Below are 17,796 nucleotides of genomic sequence, written 5' to 3' on the forward strand. Positions count from 1 at the left end.
TTAGTGCACACACAGTACTTCATTTCCTAGAAATAGTCAACAAATGTAGAAAAAGTCCAGAAGGGCATAAGAACAAAAAAATGCCATGCTGAGTCAGATCATAGGTCCCCAACAGTGGCCAGTCTGGGTCACAAATACCTGGTATAGAAACATAGAAATGACGGCAGAAGAAGACCAATAAGCCCATCCAGTTATCACATTTATTTTCTCATACTTATCTGTTACTCCCACCGCTGAGTTCAGGGCCCTTATTGGTAACTTTTTTATTCTAATTTCCTTCCACTCCCGCCATTGATGCAGAGAGCAGTGTTGGAGTTGCATCAAAGTGAAGTATAAGGCTTAATGTTTTAGGGCAGTAACCGTCGTATCGAGCAAGTTACCCCCTATGTTTGTATACTCATATTGCTCAGATCAATGCCTTGTTAGATGTTATCTGGATATAAATCCTATTTCTTTATTCCCCCTGCTGTTGAAGCAGTGAGCTGCGCTGGATATGCATTCAAAGTGAAGTATCAGGCTTAATTTGTTAAGGGTAGTAACCGCCGCAATAAGCAAGCTACTCCCACGCTTTTTTGTTTATCCAGACTGTGCAATTCTGTCCTTGCTGGTTGTTGCCTGAATGTAAATCCAGCCCAAAGAATAGGGCCGATCCTTCTTGCTCATAATCAAGGATAAATAATGGCTTTCCCAAGTCTATATGGCTAATAGTGCTTTCTGGACTTTTTTCCCAGGAACTTGTCTAAAAAGTTTTTTAACCTAGCTTTGCTAACTGCTTTCACCACATCCTCTGTCAACAAATTCCACAGTTGCACAATTGTGCACTGAGTGCTAAAAATACTTTCTCCGATTTGTTTTAAATGTGCTACCTATTAGGTTCATGGAGTGTCCCCTAGTCCTAGTACAATTAGAAAGGAAAATATAATCATTCTCTATTTATCTGTTCCAGCCCATTCATCATTTAAAGATCTACATATCTTCCCTCAGCCAGACTAAAGAATGCTAATCTGTTTATTCTTTCCTCATAGGGGAGCCATTCCATCCCCTTTATCATTCTGGATACTCTTCTCCATACCTTTTCTAGCTCCTGTATATCTTTTTTGAGGTTTGGGCTATCAGAGCTGCACACAGTACTTAAGGTGTGGTTGCTTCCATTTTATTTTACATTCCTTTCGTACCTAGCATTCTATTTGCTTTTTAACTGAGCTGAGAATTTCAAACTATTATTCACAAGGATTCCAAGACCTGTTTCCTGGTTGGTAATGCTTTACAGGGAAGCCAGCAGTGGGCACCTATAATTTGGACTATTCTTCTCTATAATGCATCACTCTGCACTCCCCTACATCCAATTAAGGATTTGAAGTTATATACACTGGATTTCCAGTGCTAGTCCACTGTAAATTTGAACACCACTGTAATTTATTGCAATGTTCTGCTTTTAAATTGATTGTAATTCACCTTGAGGCCATTTGTGGTAAAAGTCAGGGTATCAAATATCTATAAATAAATAATTAAATGCATTTCTCTGCCATTTAGATACACAGTCTCACAGGATCCTCTTGCAAGTCCTCACTACTGGTTTGCTCCAGAGGGAGCAAGTACAGATCCCTGGGGCACGCCACTGTTCATCTTTCTCCATTGGAAGACATGATCATTCAGTCCTACTTTGTTTCTTTTCTTTTAGACAGTTACCAATCCACAATAGGACATTGCTTCCTATCCCATGATACTTTAATTTCCCAATGACTCTCTTAAGAGGGACTTTGTCAAATGCCTTTTGAAAATCAAGTTACACTATATCCATTGACTCACCCTTGTCCTCATGTTTAGTAATCCCTTCAAAAAATTCTAACAGATTTGTAAGACAAGACTTCCCTTTGCTAAATCCATATTGGTTCTACCCTATTAATCTATCCAGATTACCTGTAATTGGGTTTTTCAGAATAGCTTCTACCATTTTGCCTGGCACCAACATCAAGCTCACTGTCTATAGTTTTCCAGGTGACCCCTGCAACCCTTTTTTAAAAATGAGCATGACATTGACCACCCTTCAGGTACTGTAACTGATCTGAATAAGAAGTTAGAGATTACAGTAACAAGTCTGCAATTTCATGTTTGAGTTCTTTCAGAACTCTGGAGTGTATACCATCTGGTCCTGGTGATTTTACTCTTTAGTTTGTCAATTTGCTTTGTACATCTACCCAGTTCACTATGTTTTGCTGCAGTTCTTCTGAATCATCACCCTCAAAGAATGTTTCTGCATAGATATCTCTTCGATACCCTCCTCAGTAAAAACTGAAGAAAAGAATTAATTTAGTTTCTCTCTGTTATAGTCGTCTTCCCTGAGCACCCCTTTTATTTCTCAATCATCTAGAAATCTAGTCGACTCTCTCACAGGCTTCTTGCTTCAGATATTTTTGAAAAAGATTTTAGTTGGGGTTTTTGTCTCTTTGGCATGCTTTCTTTTCAAAATTTGTGTTTGGCCTGTCTTCTTAATGCTTTACATCTAACTTGGCAGTACTTTTACTCTTTCCTTTTATTTTCATTTGGATCCACTTTCCAGTTTTGAAAAACATCCTTCTGGCTTCATTAGCCTCTTTCACCTCACTAACCATCCTGGCAATCATTTGATCTTCTTTCTACCTTTTCTGATGTGTGTCTATGTCCCATGCAAACTTTTAACCTTTTTTTAAACTAATTTCTTTATTTTATCATAGTCTCATTATTTAAAGTTAAATGCTTCTGCAGTAGTTTTCCTTAATCTCCTCTCTTCAGTGATTATGTTTAATTTGATTAAGTTATGCTCACTACTGCCATGTGGCCCCATCATTGTTACCTCTTGTACAAGATCCTACATTTCAGTGAGAATTTGATCTAGACTATTGCTCCCTCTCATTGGTTCCAGGACCAGCTGCTCCATAAAGCAGTCATTTATAGCATCTAGTATTGGGTAAATCTAGACATTGGGTAAATGTCTCATCAGGACATGGTAGGGAGGTAAAGTTACCTCCCTACCATGTCCTGATATTTCGCCTTTCATGATTGATCAGTCACTTCAAAGTGGAATCCATTCAAGTACATTAGGCATTTGTGACTTGGATTGGCCACTGTTGGAGATAGAATGCTGAGCTTGGATGGGCGTTTGGTCTGACCCAGTATGGAACTTCTTAAGTTCTTATAATTGTTCTTTGCCTTGAGCCCTTTTAGGAAAGGCAGGATATAAATGGAAATATAAATAAATAAATCTTATGTTACAGAAACAATTTCCTAACAAGAAATCATAACTATGCTATCATTTATCAAACCTAATGTAACGTCTGCTATGCCTTCTGACTCCAAGCTCAGCCTTCCTTAAGCCAGTTGAAGTAAACACCAAAGAATCACTTTTATCATAAATAAAATTATCACATCATTAAATATTCAATTAGAAACTTGGGCTCTGAGTTTTACATGTTATAAATGTTTATATATCTTTATTAAGCTCATCTTGCGCTGACGAGGAGTGTTTCCTCTGAAGTGCTTTTTGTCTGGAAGCTCTGACCACTGAATTAATAAGCTTGAGATGTTATTAAATATTTGCTAAAGTCATTTTGATTCATACTAAGGTGAGATTTGCTCCTTATTTGCCATGTTAGAAGAAAATCCAAGTACAGTTCTGGAAAGTCTTGAAAAACGTCTGTAATGCTAAATATGATGATGTAATGATTTTTGCAAAGATTATATGTAGGATTATGAGTGTACAAAATTTGTAAATCGCTTAGAGCTTAGGCAGTAAGCGATCAAGAAATACATATAAATACATTATTTCCCGTTTGAGCTGGTTTTTTATTAAAATGTTCATCATAATCAAGCATTTCATTATATTAGGAGTACCACTGTTAGCAGGCATCATTTCTATTGGTCAGTTTTATACTGTCCTGATTATTTTCCCATTGCATGCATGGACCTGTAGTTCTGAATGCCCTAAGAAAAGCAGGGGCTACAAGTGCATATATGTGATGGAATTAAACTTGGGCTGGTTCAACCTCACCATCAGGCATAAAGCCAGCGGGGAAGCCTAGTTAGGCAAGAGGGGGGTTTCTCCACTAACATGGATCAGGAACGGACGAAAGAAGACTAGGGAGTGATGACTGTGTACACTTCAGTGCTAGTAGTTCTACCTGTTTCAAGGCATTATTCCCAAAAATCCGTAAGGGAGGCTGCGCATACCCAGATTCATATAAATCCATTGCGGCCACTGCATCTCACAGGTGGCCGCACTAAAAATGCCTCAAACTATTGCCACTGATTTTGTTGTGGCTCAAAATCCCGATAAGGAGGGGTTATTGTGAGGAGGGGGGTAGCCTTTTTTTCCCCCTGGACTCAGAAAAAAGGGAAAAGCAGAGGGCAGGGTTGCTTCATTGCTGTCAGGCCCGTTCCTGAGATGCCTTGCTGTATTGGCACCAGGGGATTGGGGTTGACCGTCTTCATGGGCCAGGAAAAAGGTTAGGGGCCATTACCCTGGCAGAGGTGTTAGAAGTTCGCCTCACAAAATGGTAGCAGGACTACAAGTACCACAATGCGATGTCAGTAGAAACCCAAGCAACAGAGTCTCCATCCATACTTCAGGGCTTGCTTCTGGAGCTTTGGCTTTAGGAGAGGCGGGGCCCAGCGGGACGCGACTTTCCGCTCTTTCTCGCGAGATCAGCTCCAGCAACTCCGTCAGCCAGCCAAGGCGCAGACACGCCAGGTCTCGCGAGGCTGTGCGTGGTGACGTCAGTCGGGCCGTCTGTAAGTGTGAGAGAGCGCGAGAGAGGTACTGCGGCGCTGGAGCTTTCCCGCCCGGCCTCGAGGAGCCGCCGCTGCTGCGTCCGGCCTCCCGTCTCCTGGCACCGCCTGACTGACATTGCCGGCCGAAGATGGCGTCCGCCCTGGAGCAATTCGTGAACAGTGTCCGGCAGCTGTCTTCTCAAGGTGAGCGGCGACCGGGAACCGGGCGCTGTCGGCGGGATTCCGCGACCAGTAGAGCGGCCTCGGGAGGGGGTTGCCATTCCTTGGGCCCCGCTGGCGCCCTGCTTCCCTTCCATCAATCCCGCCAGAAAACCGCTCTGTATTTTGTTCCCCAAACCCGCTTCATAGATTTAATTTTGCATCACGTGAGAAAAATCCCCGAATGTTGCTTTTTTTACATTGAGTTTTCGAGTCTCATTGACAGTTTGTAGGGAGATAGGAAGGAGGGACATCCGGTGCGGTGCGGCGCTGTTATTGGCTGGTTGCCTAGGTCTCCGTTTGCTGGTTGGTGACTTTGGTGCCTGTCGACTTGCTGCTTCCTGTGGCGGCCCAACAGTTCCCTGTCTGGTTGGCCCGTGGTTGTCCCCCTTCACCATGGCAGGGTTCAGTTCCCCCGCAAAAACAGTTTTTTAGTAGCAGGTTGAAGTATGTGTATAGTAACTACTCAATAGAGCTTCAAAGCACATTAATGAACCTAACGCAATATTAGGCATGTGTTTTAATACCTTGGCGAGGTGTTATCGGGCACATTTCAAACGTGTGCAGATTCAACCATTTTTTTCCTATCTGACCATTTTCTGTTTGTTTAAAATTACTTTTAAACATAGAAATGACGGCAGAAGAAGAGCAAACGGCCTATCCAGTCTGCCCAGCAAACTTTCACACTTATTTTTCTCATACTTATCTGTTACTCTGTCCGCTGAGGTCAGGGCCCTTATTGGTAACTTTTTGGTTCTAATTTCCTTCCACCCCTGCCATTGATGTAGAGACCAGTGCTGGAGCTGCATCAAAGTGAAGTATCAAGCCTAATTGGTTAGGGGTAGTAACAGCCGCAATATGCAAGCTTCTCCCATGCTTATTTGTTTACCCAGCCTGTGCAATTTAGTCCTTGTTGGTTGTTGTCTGAATATAAATCCTATTTTCTTCACCCCCTGCTCTTGAAGCAGTGAACTGTGCTGTATGTATTCAAAGTGAGGTATCAGGCTTAATTGGTTGGGGTAGTAACCATGGCAACAAACAAGTGACTCACGCTTATTTATTTACCCAGACTATGCAATTCAGCCTTTGTTGGTAGTTGTCTGACTATAAATTCTCTTATCTTTATTCCCCCCGCTCGCCAATCACAACACTAGTCATTCTAGATGATCATAAAAAAACAAAAAACAGGTACACTGTATGAACCCAGCAGACACTTCTTGTAATCTTGATATAACCAGTGCAGAAGAAGGCAAAACCATTCTTAAAATTAACTCTCACGTCTACCTGATGATATGATATAATATAAATGAACACAGCATCAGATGCCAAAAAATTCAGTAAACTGTCTCTTGTCACGCAATGCGCTGCAAATAGTCTTAAAACATAGCACCATAAATATTATTCATCTGCTAATTCACTGCTATATGTAATCACTATACACTTCTCCTCACAATCTCTGATTTTACTTAGCTTATGTTTTTTTTATGAAAAATTCCAAAATGTGGTTTCCGAAAATACTCTGATGCTGAGGTCTATAGTCCTCATTCAGCAACATCACTACAGACCATGACGCAATATAGGCTCATGTTTCGGTGACTCACCCGCCTGCCTCAGGGGTGGTCATATCTTGAAATCCATAATGTATCATTCATTGATCTGATGCTGTGTTCATTTATGTTATTATCAGGTAGGAGATGTGAGAGTTAATTTTAAGAATAGTTTTGCCGCCTTCTGCGCTGTTTATATCAAGATACATAAAACCTAACTTAAAATGCTCAAAATAAACAAATGTAATATGTTGTGTAATTTGCTTACCGTTCAGTATGCTGATACTGTTTTCATACGCATCTTTATCTAGCAGTGAATATTCCTTATTTAATCCTGGAGTAGTTTTACAGTGTGACTAGATCGGAGATAGAAGGCTTGGTAATCAGTATTACATAATATATAATTTAATTTTTACACAGGGGTGAAAATGGGGTGGGCCACAGGGACTTTAACCTGACCAAAATCTGACTGTTCTGTAGAATTGCAGGGTGACATCTGGGGCTGTGGGCCCAACTGCTGCTTTGAACTGTATTGCTCAAAGCAGCAATTGTGCCAAGTGTGAGGGGAGAATGCAGCCTGAGGTACTGTTGCTCTCATCCTGCCGTTGATCATCATGTGTCTGGGTATGAGGTCTCTGTTTCCATTTGTCTTTGTCTGGGCATGGGGTGTTTGCCTTTCTGTGTTCGTGTTTGAGAGTGCACACGTGATTGCTCTCTTCAGTAACTTTGAGCCACTCTGGTTCTCTGATGACTTGGCAACGGGTTCAAGAGCTGATTGGTCAGCAAGACAATTTGACACCAGGGCAGGAATCCAGGATAACTTTGTGAGTGTGTATATGTAGGAAAAGATGTGACTAGATCAGATATAGAAGGCTTGGTAATCAGTATTACATAATAAAAAATATAAACATTTCTTCTCTTGTGTTTTTCCTGTGTTGTAATGCAGAAAGTTATGACTTTTAAGGATCAGATAAATTCACTCTTAATTCCCTAATGAATAAATAGGAAGAAAAAGTCAGAAATAATTGAACTTTAGACTGAAATTGTACAGTATTTTTAGTGTTCCAGTAAATCTTTTTAATAACTGTCTGCATGGTAGTTTGATATTTTTATTTATTGATATTGCAGTTTTATACAGCTGATTTTTTTTTTTTTTTTTTTTGCTTGGCTCTTAGTATATTGGGTCTAATATTTGCCACTTGCACTAGTACTATCCAGCACACTTTGGGGAAAATATATCCCAACATTTACATTTTATTGAGAACTTTTTGTGTAATTAACACTTTCTAGGACAGATGACTCAATTATGTGAATTAATCAACAAGAGTGGTGAGCTTCTAGCAAAAAATCTCTCTCATCTGGACACAGTACTAGGGGCTTTGGATGTACAAGAACACTCCTTAGGAGTCCTTGCTGTTTTGTAAGTGACTTATTTTTTTAGCTATTTAGATGTTTTCAAGATCTGTTTGAAATTGAACACCATAACAATGTTTTAAAAATGTTTTATTTACAGTTTCATTATTATATGTGCAGCACAGTCGTGCTTTTTTTCTATATTGCATTTCACTGCTTTTATTTTTAAAAAAAAGGGCAAAAACAGAACCAAAATGTTGGTATTATGGCCTAAGTACACTAAGATGTGTTACTATTGTGCTGAATCTTATTGATTTGCTAAAATGTAGCTATCTCCTTTCTTTTAAATGCATGCTTACATAAGATTTTGTGGTTAAGATTATAATATGACATATCCATAAGTAGGTATTTGTTTTTGTTTTGAAATAAAATTATTTAATAGACGCCTTTTGTGTTAGGTTTTCTGCACACAGAATAAAATTGAGAAGTAAATACATGACATTTTTTTGTTTGCTTCTTGTAGATTTGTGAAGTTTTCTATGCCCAGTATCCCTGACTTTGAGACCTTATTCTCACAGGCTCAGCTATTTATCAGCACTTGTAATGGCGAGCACATTAGATATGCAACAGACACTTGTAAGTTACCTTTCAAGGAGATCTTGTACAGTATTTGTGTTTATCAGAATTTGGAATGTTTGATAATTTGCATGTTTACTCTCTTTATTATTGTATCTAGTTGCTGGCCTTTGCCATCAGTTAACAAATGCTCTTGTGGAAAGAAAACAGGTAAGAAAAAGAAGCTGTTAATTTTAGTCATAAATAGCATACTGCATATGGAGCTCTGCATGTATATTGTTTAGAAGCATTTCAGTGCACATAAATCAGTTTGATCTATAAAAGGTAATTCAGGTTAGTAGATGTGTTGGACTAACAAATAGTATTGATGCTTTAATGCTGCCTGCAGTTAGAATTAGCAAAACAATCCTCATGCCCCATTTTTTGTTTCTTGTCTTATATTTTGTTTTGGGGGTAAAATATGTGCATGAAGGAGTGTGTTTTGCTTTGTCTTCCATCTAAGCAACCATCCACCTCCCTTTGTTAATTTGGAATATCAGTATGGTGTGTATTTTCTGCTCAGAGCATTCCAGTATAGCTGAAAAAAAAAAAAAGAAAAACATAGTTAAACAGCTGGAAGGAAGTAGGGATGTGAATTTGAAACAAAATACATTTTAACAATTTTCCTTTTCATTTTTAAAACAAAATATATAGCATAAAAACGATTTCATTTTTCATTTGTTTTATTAAAAAAAACAAAACGTTCCCACCAATCCCTCTTATCATATTTTCCTTTCTTCACCAGGTAGGAGTGAGCCTAGTCACTCTTGCCTGCTGGTAGTATGCTTAGATTAGCAGACAGATTGGCTCTATTTTGTATAGAATACATTTTAAAAAATGTTATGGTAGGAGGTTTCAGTGGGGAAGAGATGGGCTTTGGAGGGGCGTGTTTTGTTTTGTTTTTTTCCTCTTGGAATGGGCCCCAACAATTTTTTTTTGTCTTTCTGTTAATTTTAAATGAAACAAAAATCTGAATGAAAAACATGTCTGCACACCACTAGAAGGAAGTATCTGCAAGAAGACAGACAAGATTTCTTTGAATATTTTTGTGCACCCTGAAAGGTTAATTGGAAGTACCCTGCAGAAGAAAATAGATGTTAGGAATATATTAATTGAAAAAAATTATCCAGTAAACTTCATCTCCACCCCCATAACTAGACTGCATCTTTGTAGTCATGCTAAAAGTTACTGTATTGCTGTTTTCAGCACCATCTTTTAAAGGATGGTGAAAAATGGCCAGTTTGGAGTCTCTCTTCTTTAAAAGAGCACATTCTGAATTGTGAATCTTTTCTATCAGAATCTGGAATCCACTGACCACTTGTCTAGCCTACCCCAGGCTAATCGAAACAGGTTACCTGGATTCTGATAGAAGAAAAACAATAGGATAGACCTGATACCTTTAGTAGCCTAAGATGTGCTTTATAATGGAAGCTTTTGGGAATGCTAAGGACCCCTCGCACCCAGACTGATATAATCTAGTGAAGGGACTCTCATTCTAAAAACTTGAATCATTAGTCAGTAAAAATCATTCCTATCATATTATTTTGGCTTTCTTGTCACTTTTTTTTTTTTTGGATGAGTTTACCTGAATTTCAGGATGGTGTATGGTCATATTTGGACATTAGTACACACTTGTAGGGCAAAATGTTTGTTTTGAAAAGGAGGTGTATATATTTAATGAAATGAACAGTAAAACTGTTTTTCAAACTTGAGGACTCTGATATTTACTGAATTTATAGATTAGGCAGAGAATTGAAGATGCGAGAAGCAGCTGGATCCTTGAAGTAAAATGGGATGGTTGATACAGTAAAACTTCAAAGAAATGTGATATAGAGAAGGAGAAACAAAGATTAAGGGTGAAATTTAAATTTTGAGATCTCTATTGTCTGGTTCCAGGATCAATTCCAGGTCTAAAGGAACACTATCTCCTGTTATATTATCACTGGATCTGTCTGGGATAGTTCAGGAATTGTTTTGTAAATTAAAGTAAGTCTTCTGTAAAATGTAAACTCTCAATTCCTTTCAAATTCATGCTTTGTACATCTAATTTTTGTTCCTTAGCAGAATCATATGACTAAAATATCAAAAAAAAAAAGGCGACGATTGAAAGTTTTGCCGTGTACAGATGAGTTTAGAGGAAGTGTTAGAAACCTGGAATTGTTACTGAAAGGAACCTGGCAATCGGTGTTATTTTTTGTTTGTAAGTGTCAACATAAGATCCAATGTGCTGCCATCTGTCAGACCTTATCTGAAAGAGCTGTGATTTCTGTAGCCCCTGCGAGGAATCAGCATTCTCCGGCAAGCCATAGACAAAATGCAGATGAATACGAACCAGCTGACTTCCATACACGCTGATCTTTGCCAGGCAAGTCCTACTCCTTCATAAATGGTGCTTGGGGAATGCTCAGAGAAGGGGAGTATTAGTGAAATGAAAGATTTATTGTCTTAATCTATGGTCCTGATTCACAAAGAGTTTTTCCCCATAGACACAAAATGGGAGAAAAGCCTTAACGAATCTGGTCCTGTGTTCTCTAGGAAAATGCTCTAATATATACTTTTAACAATTAGAATCTCTAATATTGAAATCTACATTTGTGTGAGATTTTTTTTGTTGGCTTTTTGCATCTTAACTCTATCATAAAAACGGAGAGTCTTCTCTGAATAAATAAGGATGCAGTGTATAGACAATTTAAGTTCTTCTCTTTCTGAAAGACTGCCACATCTGATGGAAGATCTGTTTGTAGTGCTCCAGAATCTTAAGGAATAGTTTTATATTTTGTAATATCCCTCTTTGGGCTTCAATGATTTCAGTCTGTCAGTAGTGAGCAACTTTTTGTATATGTGCTATCTGCACTCTGGGTACCTCCCCTGTTTATTGTGGATGAATTTGGTGACTGTGTGTATTCATGCAATTGAGGATTCAATAAGAGGGAATGATGAGTGAGGTGATAAAATTTGCAAATGACACAAATTTATTCAGTAGTCACAAACTGGAAGTGATAAATTGAAGGAGGACCTTGAGAGACTGGAAAATAGGATGTCCAATAGCCATTGAAATTTAACATGTCCAAGTGCAAGGTGATGCATATAGGGAAAAATAACCCATGCTGTAGTTATGTTAGGCTTCATATTAGGAGTTACCACCTAGGAAAAATCTAGGCATCATACATTGAAATCGTCGCATAGTGTGCTGCAGTGGTCAAAAAAGCAAAGAAAATATTAGGAAGAGAATAGAGAATGTTTGTTTGTCATAGTGCCTCTTTATTGCTCCTTGATGAGATCGCACCTTGAGTACTGTGTTCAATTTTGGTCTCCAAATCTAAAAAAGATATAGATTCACTGAAGAGCATAAGAAATTGCCATGCTGGGTCAGACCAAGGGCCATCAAGCCCAGCATCCTGTTTCCAACAGTGGCCAATCCAGGCCACAAGAACTTGGCAAGTTGACCAACATATGGTCACCCTTCTCCGTAACTTCTCTTGGTGTTTGGGTAAAAGGGGATGCAATGGCTCCCTTATGAGGAAAGGCTAAAGAGGTTAGGGCTATTCAGCTTGGAGAAGACTGCTGGGGGGGGGGTTGGGGGTTATGATGAAGGTCTACAAAATCATGAGGACTAGAATGTGCAAATGTGAATGTTTACTTGTTTAGATGACAAGACCAGCAAACACTATGAAGTTAGCAAATAGCACATTTTAAAACATCTGAAAACATTCCTTTTCACTCTCTGCACAATTAAGCCTTGGAATTTGTTGCCAGAAGATGTGGCTAAAGCAGTTAGTGTAGCTGGGTTTAAAAAAAGGTTTGGATATGTTCCTGGAGGAGAAGTCCTGAAATTGCTATTCATCAAGTTGACTTAAGGATGAATTTTAAAAGCCTGATGCACGCCAAAGCCAGGAGATAAGCACAGAAGTTGGGCAGGCCAGCGAGTGCACCACACTGATTTTAAAAAGGTACCTGTGTGCACGTTTATCTCCTGGTACGCGCACAAACATTCTTACGAAAAAGGGGCTGGATGTAGGTGGGGCATGGGCATTCCATGATTTATGAATGAAACGTAAATACTTTCACGCACAAGTCCCCTTCCACGTAACTTTACTTTTCCTAAAACAAAAACTAGGCTAGTCAACGGGGTTGTAATGGCAGGAGCTAGCAGGCTAAAAGGGAGGCTAACTAGGGAGTATAGGAAGTCCTATACTTTACCTGTGCGAACTGGGAACCAACTGGGGAAACTAGTAATTGCATTTCCCCCCTTATTTATTTATTTTAAAACTTTTATATACCGGCGTTAGTGGGGACATCACACCGGTTCACATATTAACAGCAGATCGGAAATTACATTATAATGCTGCCTCTACCCTTATGTGGTAGAGGCAGCATTTGCGTGCGCATGTGTACGCGCATACAGCCTTTTTTATACCATGAGCGCATATATGCAAGTATGTTATAAAATGGCCACATCCTTTGCGAGCCACCATATGTGTGCACCAGTATCAAAATTACCATTTATGGGACTAACCACTGCTTATTAGTAGCATGGGATTTATTTAATGCTTGGGTACTTGTATCCTGGATTGGCCACTGTTGGAAACAGGATGCTGGGCTTGACAGCCCTAGGTCTGACTTGGTATGGCAACTTCCTATGTTCTTTAAACTAAAAAATTATAGTTTTATCCCCAAACACATCCTTCTACCCGAGAAGAGAAAAAGCAAACATCAGATTTTCTTCTTCTCAATTACCTCTGTAACCTTAGAGTAACACGTTTCATTTAAACCCAAAGCCTAATTGAATACAACATATTAACCTATGAATGAGCTTGCAATATTCAGAAACCAGATTTGGACCATGGGATAAAAAACTCAAGTACTACATTTATACCTCCACCTTTTTCATTTTTAAATGGTCACTTGAAGAAAAATCTTTTCTCTTGCATATAAAAAGTTGTTTTCTTGGCCATCTCTGTGGTTATAAACTCCTTAGGCAAAGAGCAGTACACTGTCAGATTATTATTATTATTATTTTTTTGTCTTGTCTCTTGCCTTGCATGGATAGCTTTATCCAGATTTTTAGTAATTGCTAAATAATGCTTTTACTTACCTCGAGATCCTCCTCTCTCTGGGCTTAAGTGCAGTGGACAGTGACTTAGACCATAAATCACTCTAAAAGCCCATTCAGTGCCACATCACTACTGCGTTATACAGCTATTTTTTCTGCTGGTGCTTGTCAGGGTTTGCATTTAAACCAAGAAGCAAATAGATTATACATTTAGAACTGAAAACTTTGAAATTTAGGTTTATTAATAGTACCCTTCTTTTTTTTTTTTTTTCCCTGCAGCTTTGTTTATTAGCAAAATGTTTTAAGCCTGCCCTTACTTACCTAGATGTGGATATGATGGATATTTGTAAAGAAAATGGTGCCTATGATGCTAAGCACTTTTTGTGTTACTATTACTATGGCGGGATGATCTACACTGGTCTGAAGAACTTTGAAAGAGCGCTCTATTTCTATGAACAGGTACGAGCTCTAGATTTGACAGTTCTGGGTTAAGGGCTGATTGACACAGACTTCTATTGGGGGATGTAGGTAAGATATTCAGTTCCACTCTGTACATCTATAATTCAGGTTTGTAAATGTAGTATCTCACTTAAGAAGTAGAAGTGGCCATCAGGAATTGTATTTGGGTCACAACCCCTTTAACTTGACCTGTCTTTTCATGGGCATTGGTAATTGTAGAAAAAGGGTTTTAGTGCTTGATTTTAATGTCCTGCTTTTTTATTTTTTTGTATAAAAAAAAGTCTTCAGTCTTATAGTTTCTATAAGTTCTCTAGTTTTTTATTGGAAGAGTGGAGGAATAGCCTAGTGGTTAGAGCAGCAGGCTACGAACCAGGGTTGAAATCCCACTGCTGTTGCTTGGGACCTAGGCAGGTAAATTGTGCCCTCCATTGCCTCAGGTACAAACTTACAGGCTGATTCACTAAAGTGAGCTACCACATTGCCATGAAAACACCCCATTAGAAACAATGGGAGGGTCAGTAAATAACTCCCAATAAAGCAGTCCCACAACTTAGTGAATGAGCCTGTTAGATTCTGGAGGTAGGGAAACACCTACAGTACCTGAATGTAATCTGCTTTGAAGTGCTACAAAGCACATAAAATCATTATTTTTTTTAAACCCTTCACATACACTGTATTTTGTACTCTACTGGTAAGTGATTTATTTATTTTTTTTTTTATGCAGGCAATAACTACTCCAGCCATGGCAGTCAGTCACATTATGCTGGAAGCCTATAAAAAGTATATTTTAGTTTCTTTGATACTACTGGGAAAAGTTCAACAGTTACCCAAATACACGTCACAGATAGTAGGTAGATTCATTAAGGTAAGTATACTGTAGTCTGTGTTTTGTTTTGTTTTTTTGTGGGGAGGAGGGCTGGTACTTTCTACCTGCTCCTTTAGGCTTACAACTCGGCTTTCATTTGCAACTACCCAGGGATTTTATATCCTCTCCCAACTCGCTTAGCCCAGTCATCACAGCAATAGTTCTTGGCTGGGGACCATGCTATTATGGGCCCTAAATCTGGCCCCTACTTTCTGTTGCACAATGAATGGGACTCCTTCCTCCCAGGGCCTGTGCATGTTCACTGTACAGCATCCCCAGCCACAGCTGTCCTAGGAATCAAAGCCAAGTTGTTGTCATGGCAGTACACCACCACCGATCAACCAGGCCTGCTCCCCAGTTACATTTCTAAATAGATTGCACATCACATTTAATTAAGTGAGATTGGAGAACTGACTGGTGGTCTTCTATCTTCTTGCTCTTCTTTGTTTTGCTTCTGATGAACCCCTGGATGTTTTAGAAGTGGCAGCTAATTCATAAGGGGCATAAGGAGAAGACAGAGACTGAGGACTGGCTTGTCATGGTTTAAGTTTGCTCTCAGATGTAAATTATAGTTTAGTAAAAAGTGGGACTCGAGCAGAAGCCTTAGCTGCTGCTTTCTTCAATTACTTTTCAATGAGGATGATTCTTTAAAGTACAGGTGTGGGAAAATATACAGGCAAATCCTACAGACCCACTTTTTTTTTTTTTTTTTTTTTTTGTGACTGTTACTTATGGCCTACTCTGTTGTATTTTCACTATTTTGTAATATGGCTCTTCCCTCAATTCTTCAAAATTTAAAAGTTCTGCAGAGGAGTAAATCTTTTCAGGACAGAGCCGAATATCCTGTGAGCCAGCCTGAAAGTCTTTTGTTCACACTCCAAAATTTGGGAGAGGCCTCTGACTGCTGCAGATGTTACTCAGTGTGGAACTGTAAAAACATGTCAGAAGATTCTTCCCAAATGTATATTGGCTTTATATGCTCAGTTTAAAAAAATTGTATTTTAAAAGAGAGAGGGTATTACCAAAGTGTCTTAGTGCAAGTAACACATCTCTGTGTATATTATAGTGTTTTGTTTTTGTTGGTTTATTTGAAAGTATGAAAACCAGTTCATTAAAACAGTCTGATCTCATCATTATGATATCCAGGCAGAAACAGGTGTTGACAGGTGAACCTTAATATAGATATTGTTCATTCTGCCATATGATCTACAGTAGGTAAATAGGCACATTGCTTTGCCTGATTTCTAGAAATGTCCAATGTGCAGTTCTAGATTTGTTATAATGTCTCATCCTTTCATGCCATAAGTAGTGGTTTTGTTTTGTCTTGTTTTTTATAATTGCAGCCTCTTAGCAATGCATACCATGAGCTAGCACAAGTTTACTCAACAAATAATCCGTCTGAACTTAGGAATCTGGTGAACAAGCATAGCGAAACATTTGCCAGAGATAACAACATGGGGTTGGTTAAGCAGTGCCTGTCATCTCTCTATAAAAAGAACATTCAGAGGCTAACCAAGGTAAGAGACTTTTTCTTCCATTCTCTAACCACCCTAAATGACTGGAATTAGAAGGAATAAAATCTAGATGGAAACAATTTTTATTTCTAAGTAATGTTACATTCCCTGTACGTACCCAGATCAGTCCAGACTCCTGGGTTTTGCTCCTTCCAGCAGATGGAGACAGAAAAACTTCACAGGCACTGCCTCTTAACCCAGTATGCAGTTCTCTACCTAGGGGTGGGGGTTGGAAAGGAAGAAGAAATAGAAGAGGATAGATTAGGTGAAATTCCCTCCCAGGAGGTTGGTAGGTCCTGGTGGGACCATCCCTCCTGGTTTTTCAGAGGAGGATGAGCAGGGGTTGGGGAACCTTCATAGCTTAGCTGATCCATGCCAGGGGTGACAGCCGGTGGTCCAGTTCCCTCCCCTCAGGAGACTTGGGAGAAGCCTTTTTCACCTTCAGATAAGGCTATTAGTTGCTGTTTTCTGTCTGTTTTTTCTAGTTTATATAAAAAAAAAAGGGGGGGAATAGGAAATGGGGATCAAGCAAACATGTTCGTCCATCAGTGGCAGAAGGGCTCCGGGTGAGCAGTGTTTTCCTTTTGTGGCTCCCAGCATGTTTCCTTTTCAGTGTGTGCCGCATGGTCATTTTCAGGGTCGGGCCATGCTGCCACTGCACCAATTGCAGAGAGACTGCTGTGCGCTCTTCCAGAGCCGGTCGCTGCTACTGCTGCTGCCTCCCTGGTGGGGAGAGCACGTCGGTGAGGACTGTGCCAGCATTGACTTTGCAGCAGGGGTCCAGTGGGCCTAAAGCTGCAGTGCGGGAGGCTGTTGATCTGTTTCCTCTGAGCGTGGGAACGGTGGCCATTTTGGATTCCTTTAAGAACATAAGAACATGCCATACTGGGTCAGACCAAGGGTCCATCAAGCCCAGCATCCTGTTTCCAACAGTGGCCAATCCAGGCCATAAGAACCTGGCAAGTACCCAAAAACTAAGTCTCTTCCATGTTACCATTGCACAAGCTGTAGCAGGGGAAGGGGATTTCCCACCTGGGAAGCCCCGGGGGACCTCTCAGGGGAGGAGCTAGATCCTCTGGAGGAGGATGCAGCGGCTACAATTGTTGGGGACCATTGTTCCTGTTCCCAGGGATGAGAAGGGGGCGAGGTGGTGTTCGATTTATTTTGTGGTGCCCAAAAAGGAAGGAACCTTTTGACCAATTCTGGATTTAAAGAAGGTGAATCCAACTCTCAAAGTTTTCCGTTTATGGATGGGGACTCTGTGGTCCATCATTGCAGTGATGAGAAGCAGGGAGTTCTTGGATCTGAAGGAGGTGTACCTACATATAGGGATTCATCAGGGTCATCAGTACCTCAGGTTTATGTTCCTGGGGAGCATTTTCAATTCTGCGCTCTCCCATTTGGACTAGCAACGGCCCCGAGGAC

At 39.8% G+C, this 17,796-nt stretch overlaps 1 protein-coding gene across 2 annotated transcripts in view; it reads left to right on the top strand.

The window, feature by feature from the left end:
* The first annotated feature begins 4,721 nt into the window (after positions 1–4,721).
* The window catches only part of COPS3 (COP9 signalosome subunit 3), a 28,781-nt gene continuing 15,706 nt past the window's right edge, over positions 4,722–17,796 (top strand). The window contains exons 1-8 of one of the 2 annotated variants that reach the window (XM_029576735.1): positions 4,722–4,950; positions 7,803–7,932; positions 8,389–8,501; positions 8,602–8,651; positions 10,753–10,845; positions 13,813–13,992; positions 14,717–14,857; positions 16,201–16,374. In XM_029576735.1, coding sequence (XP_029432595.1) covers positions 4,896–4,950; positions 7,803–7,932; positions 8,389–8,501; positions 8,602–8,651; positions 10,753–10,845; positions 13,813–13,992; positions 14,717–14,857; positions 16,201–16,374 — 936 coding nt within the window. In that variant the 5' untranslated portion in view covers positions 4,722–4,895. The remainder of the gene's footprint in view (positions 4,951–7,802; positions 7,933–8,388; positions 8,502–8,601; positions 8,652–10,752; positions 10,846–13,812; positions 13,993–14,716; positions 14,858–16,200; positions 16,375–17,796) is intronic. The other variant, XM_029576736.1, reaches the window with a different exon arrangement.

Source organism: Rhinatrema bivittatum, chromosome 14 (genome assembly GCF_901001135.1).
Source record: "Rhinatrema bivittatum chromosome 14, aRhiBiv1.1, whole genome shotgun sequence".
In the NCBI taxonomy this organism is placed as follows: Eukaryota; Metazoa; Chordata; class Amphibia; order Gymnophiona; family Rhinatrematidae; genus Rhinatrema; species Rhinatrema bivittatum.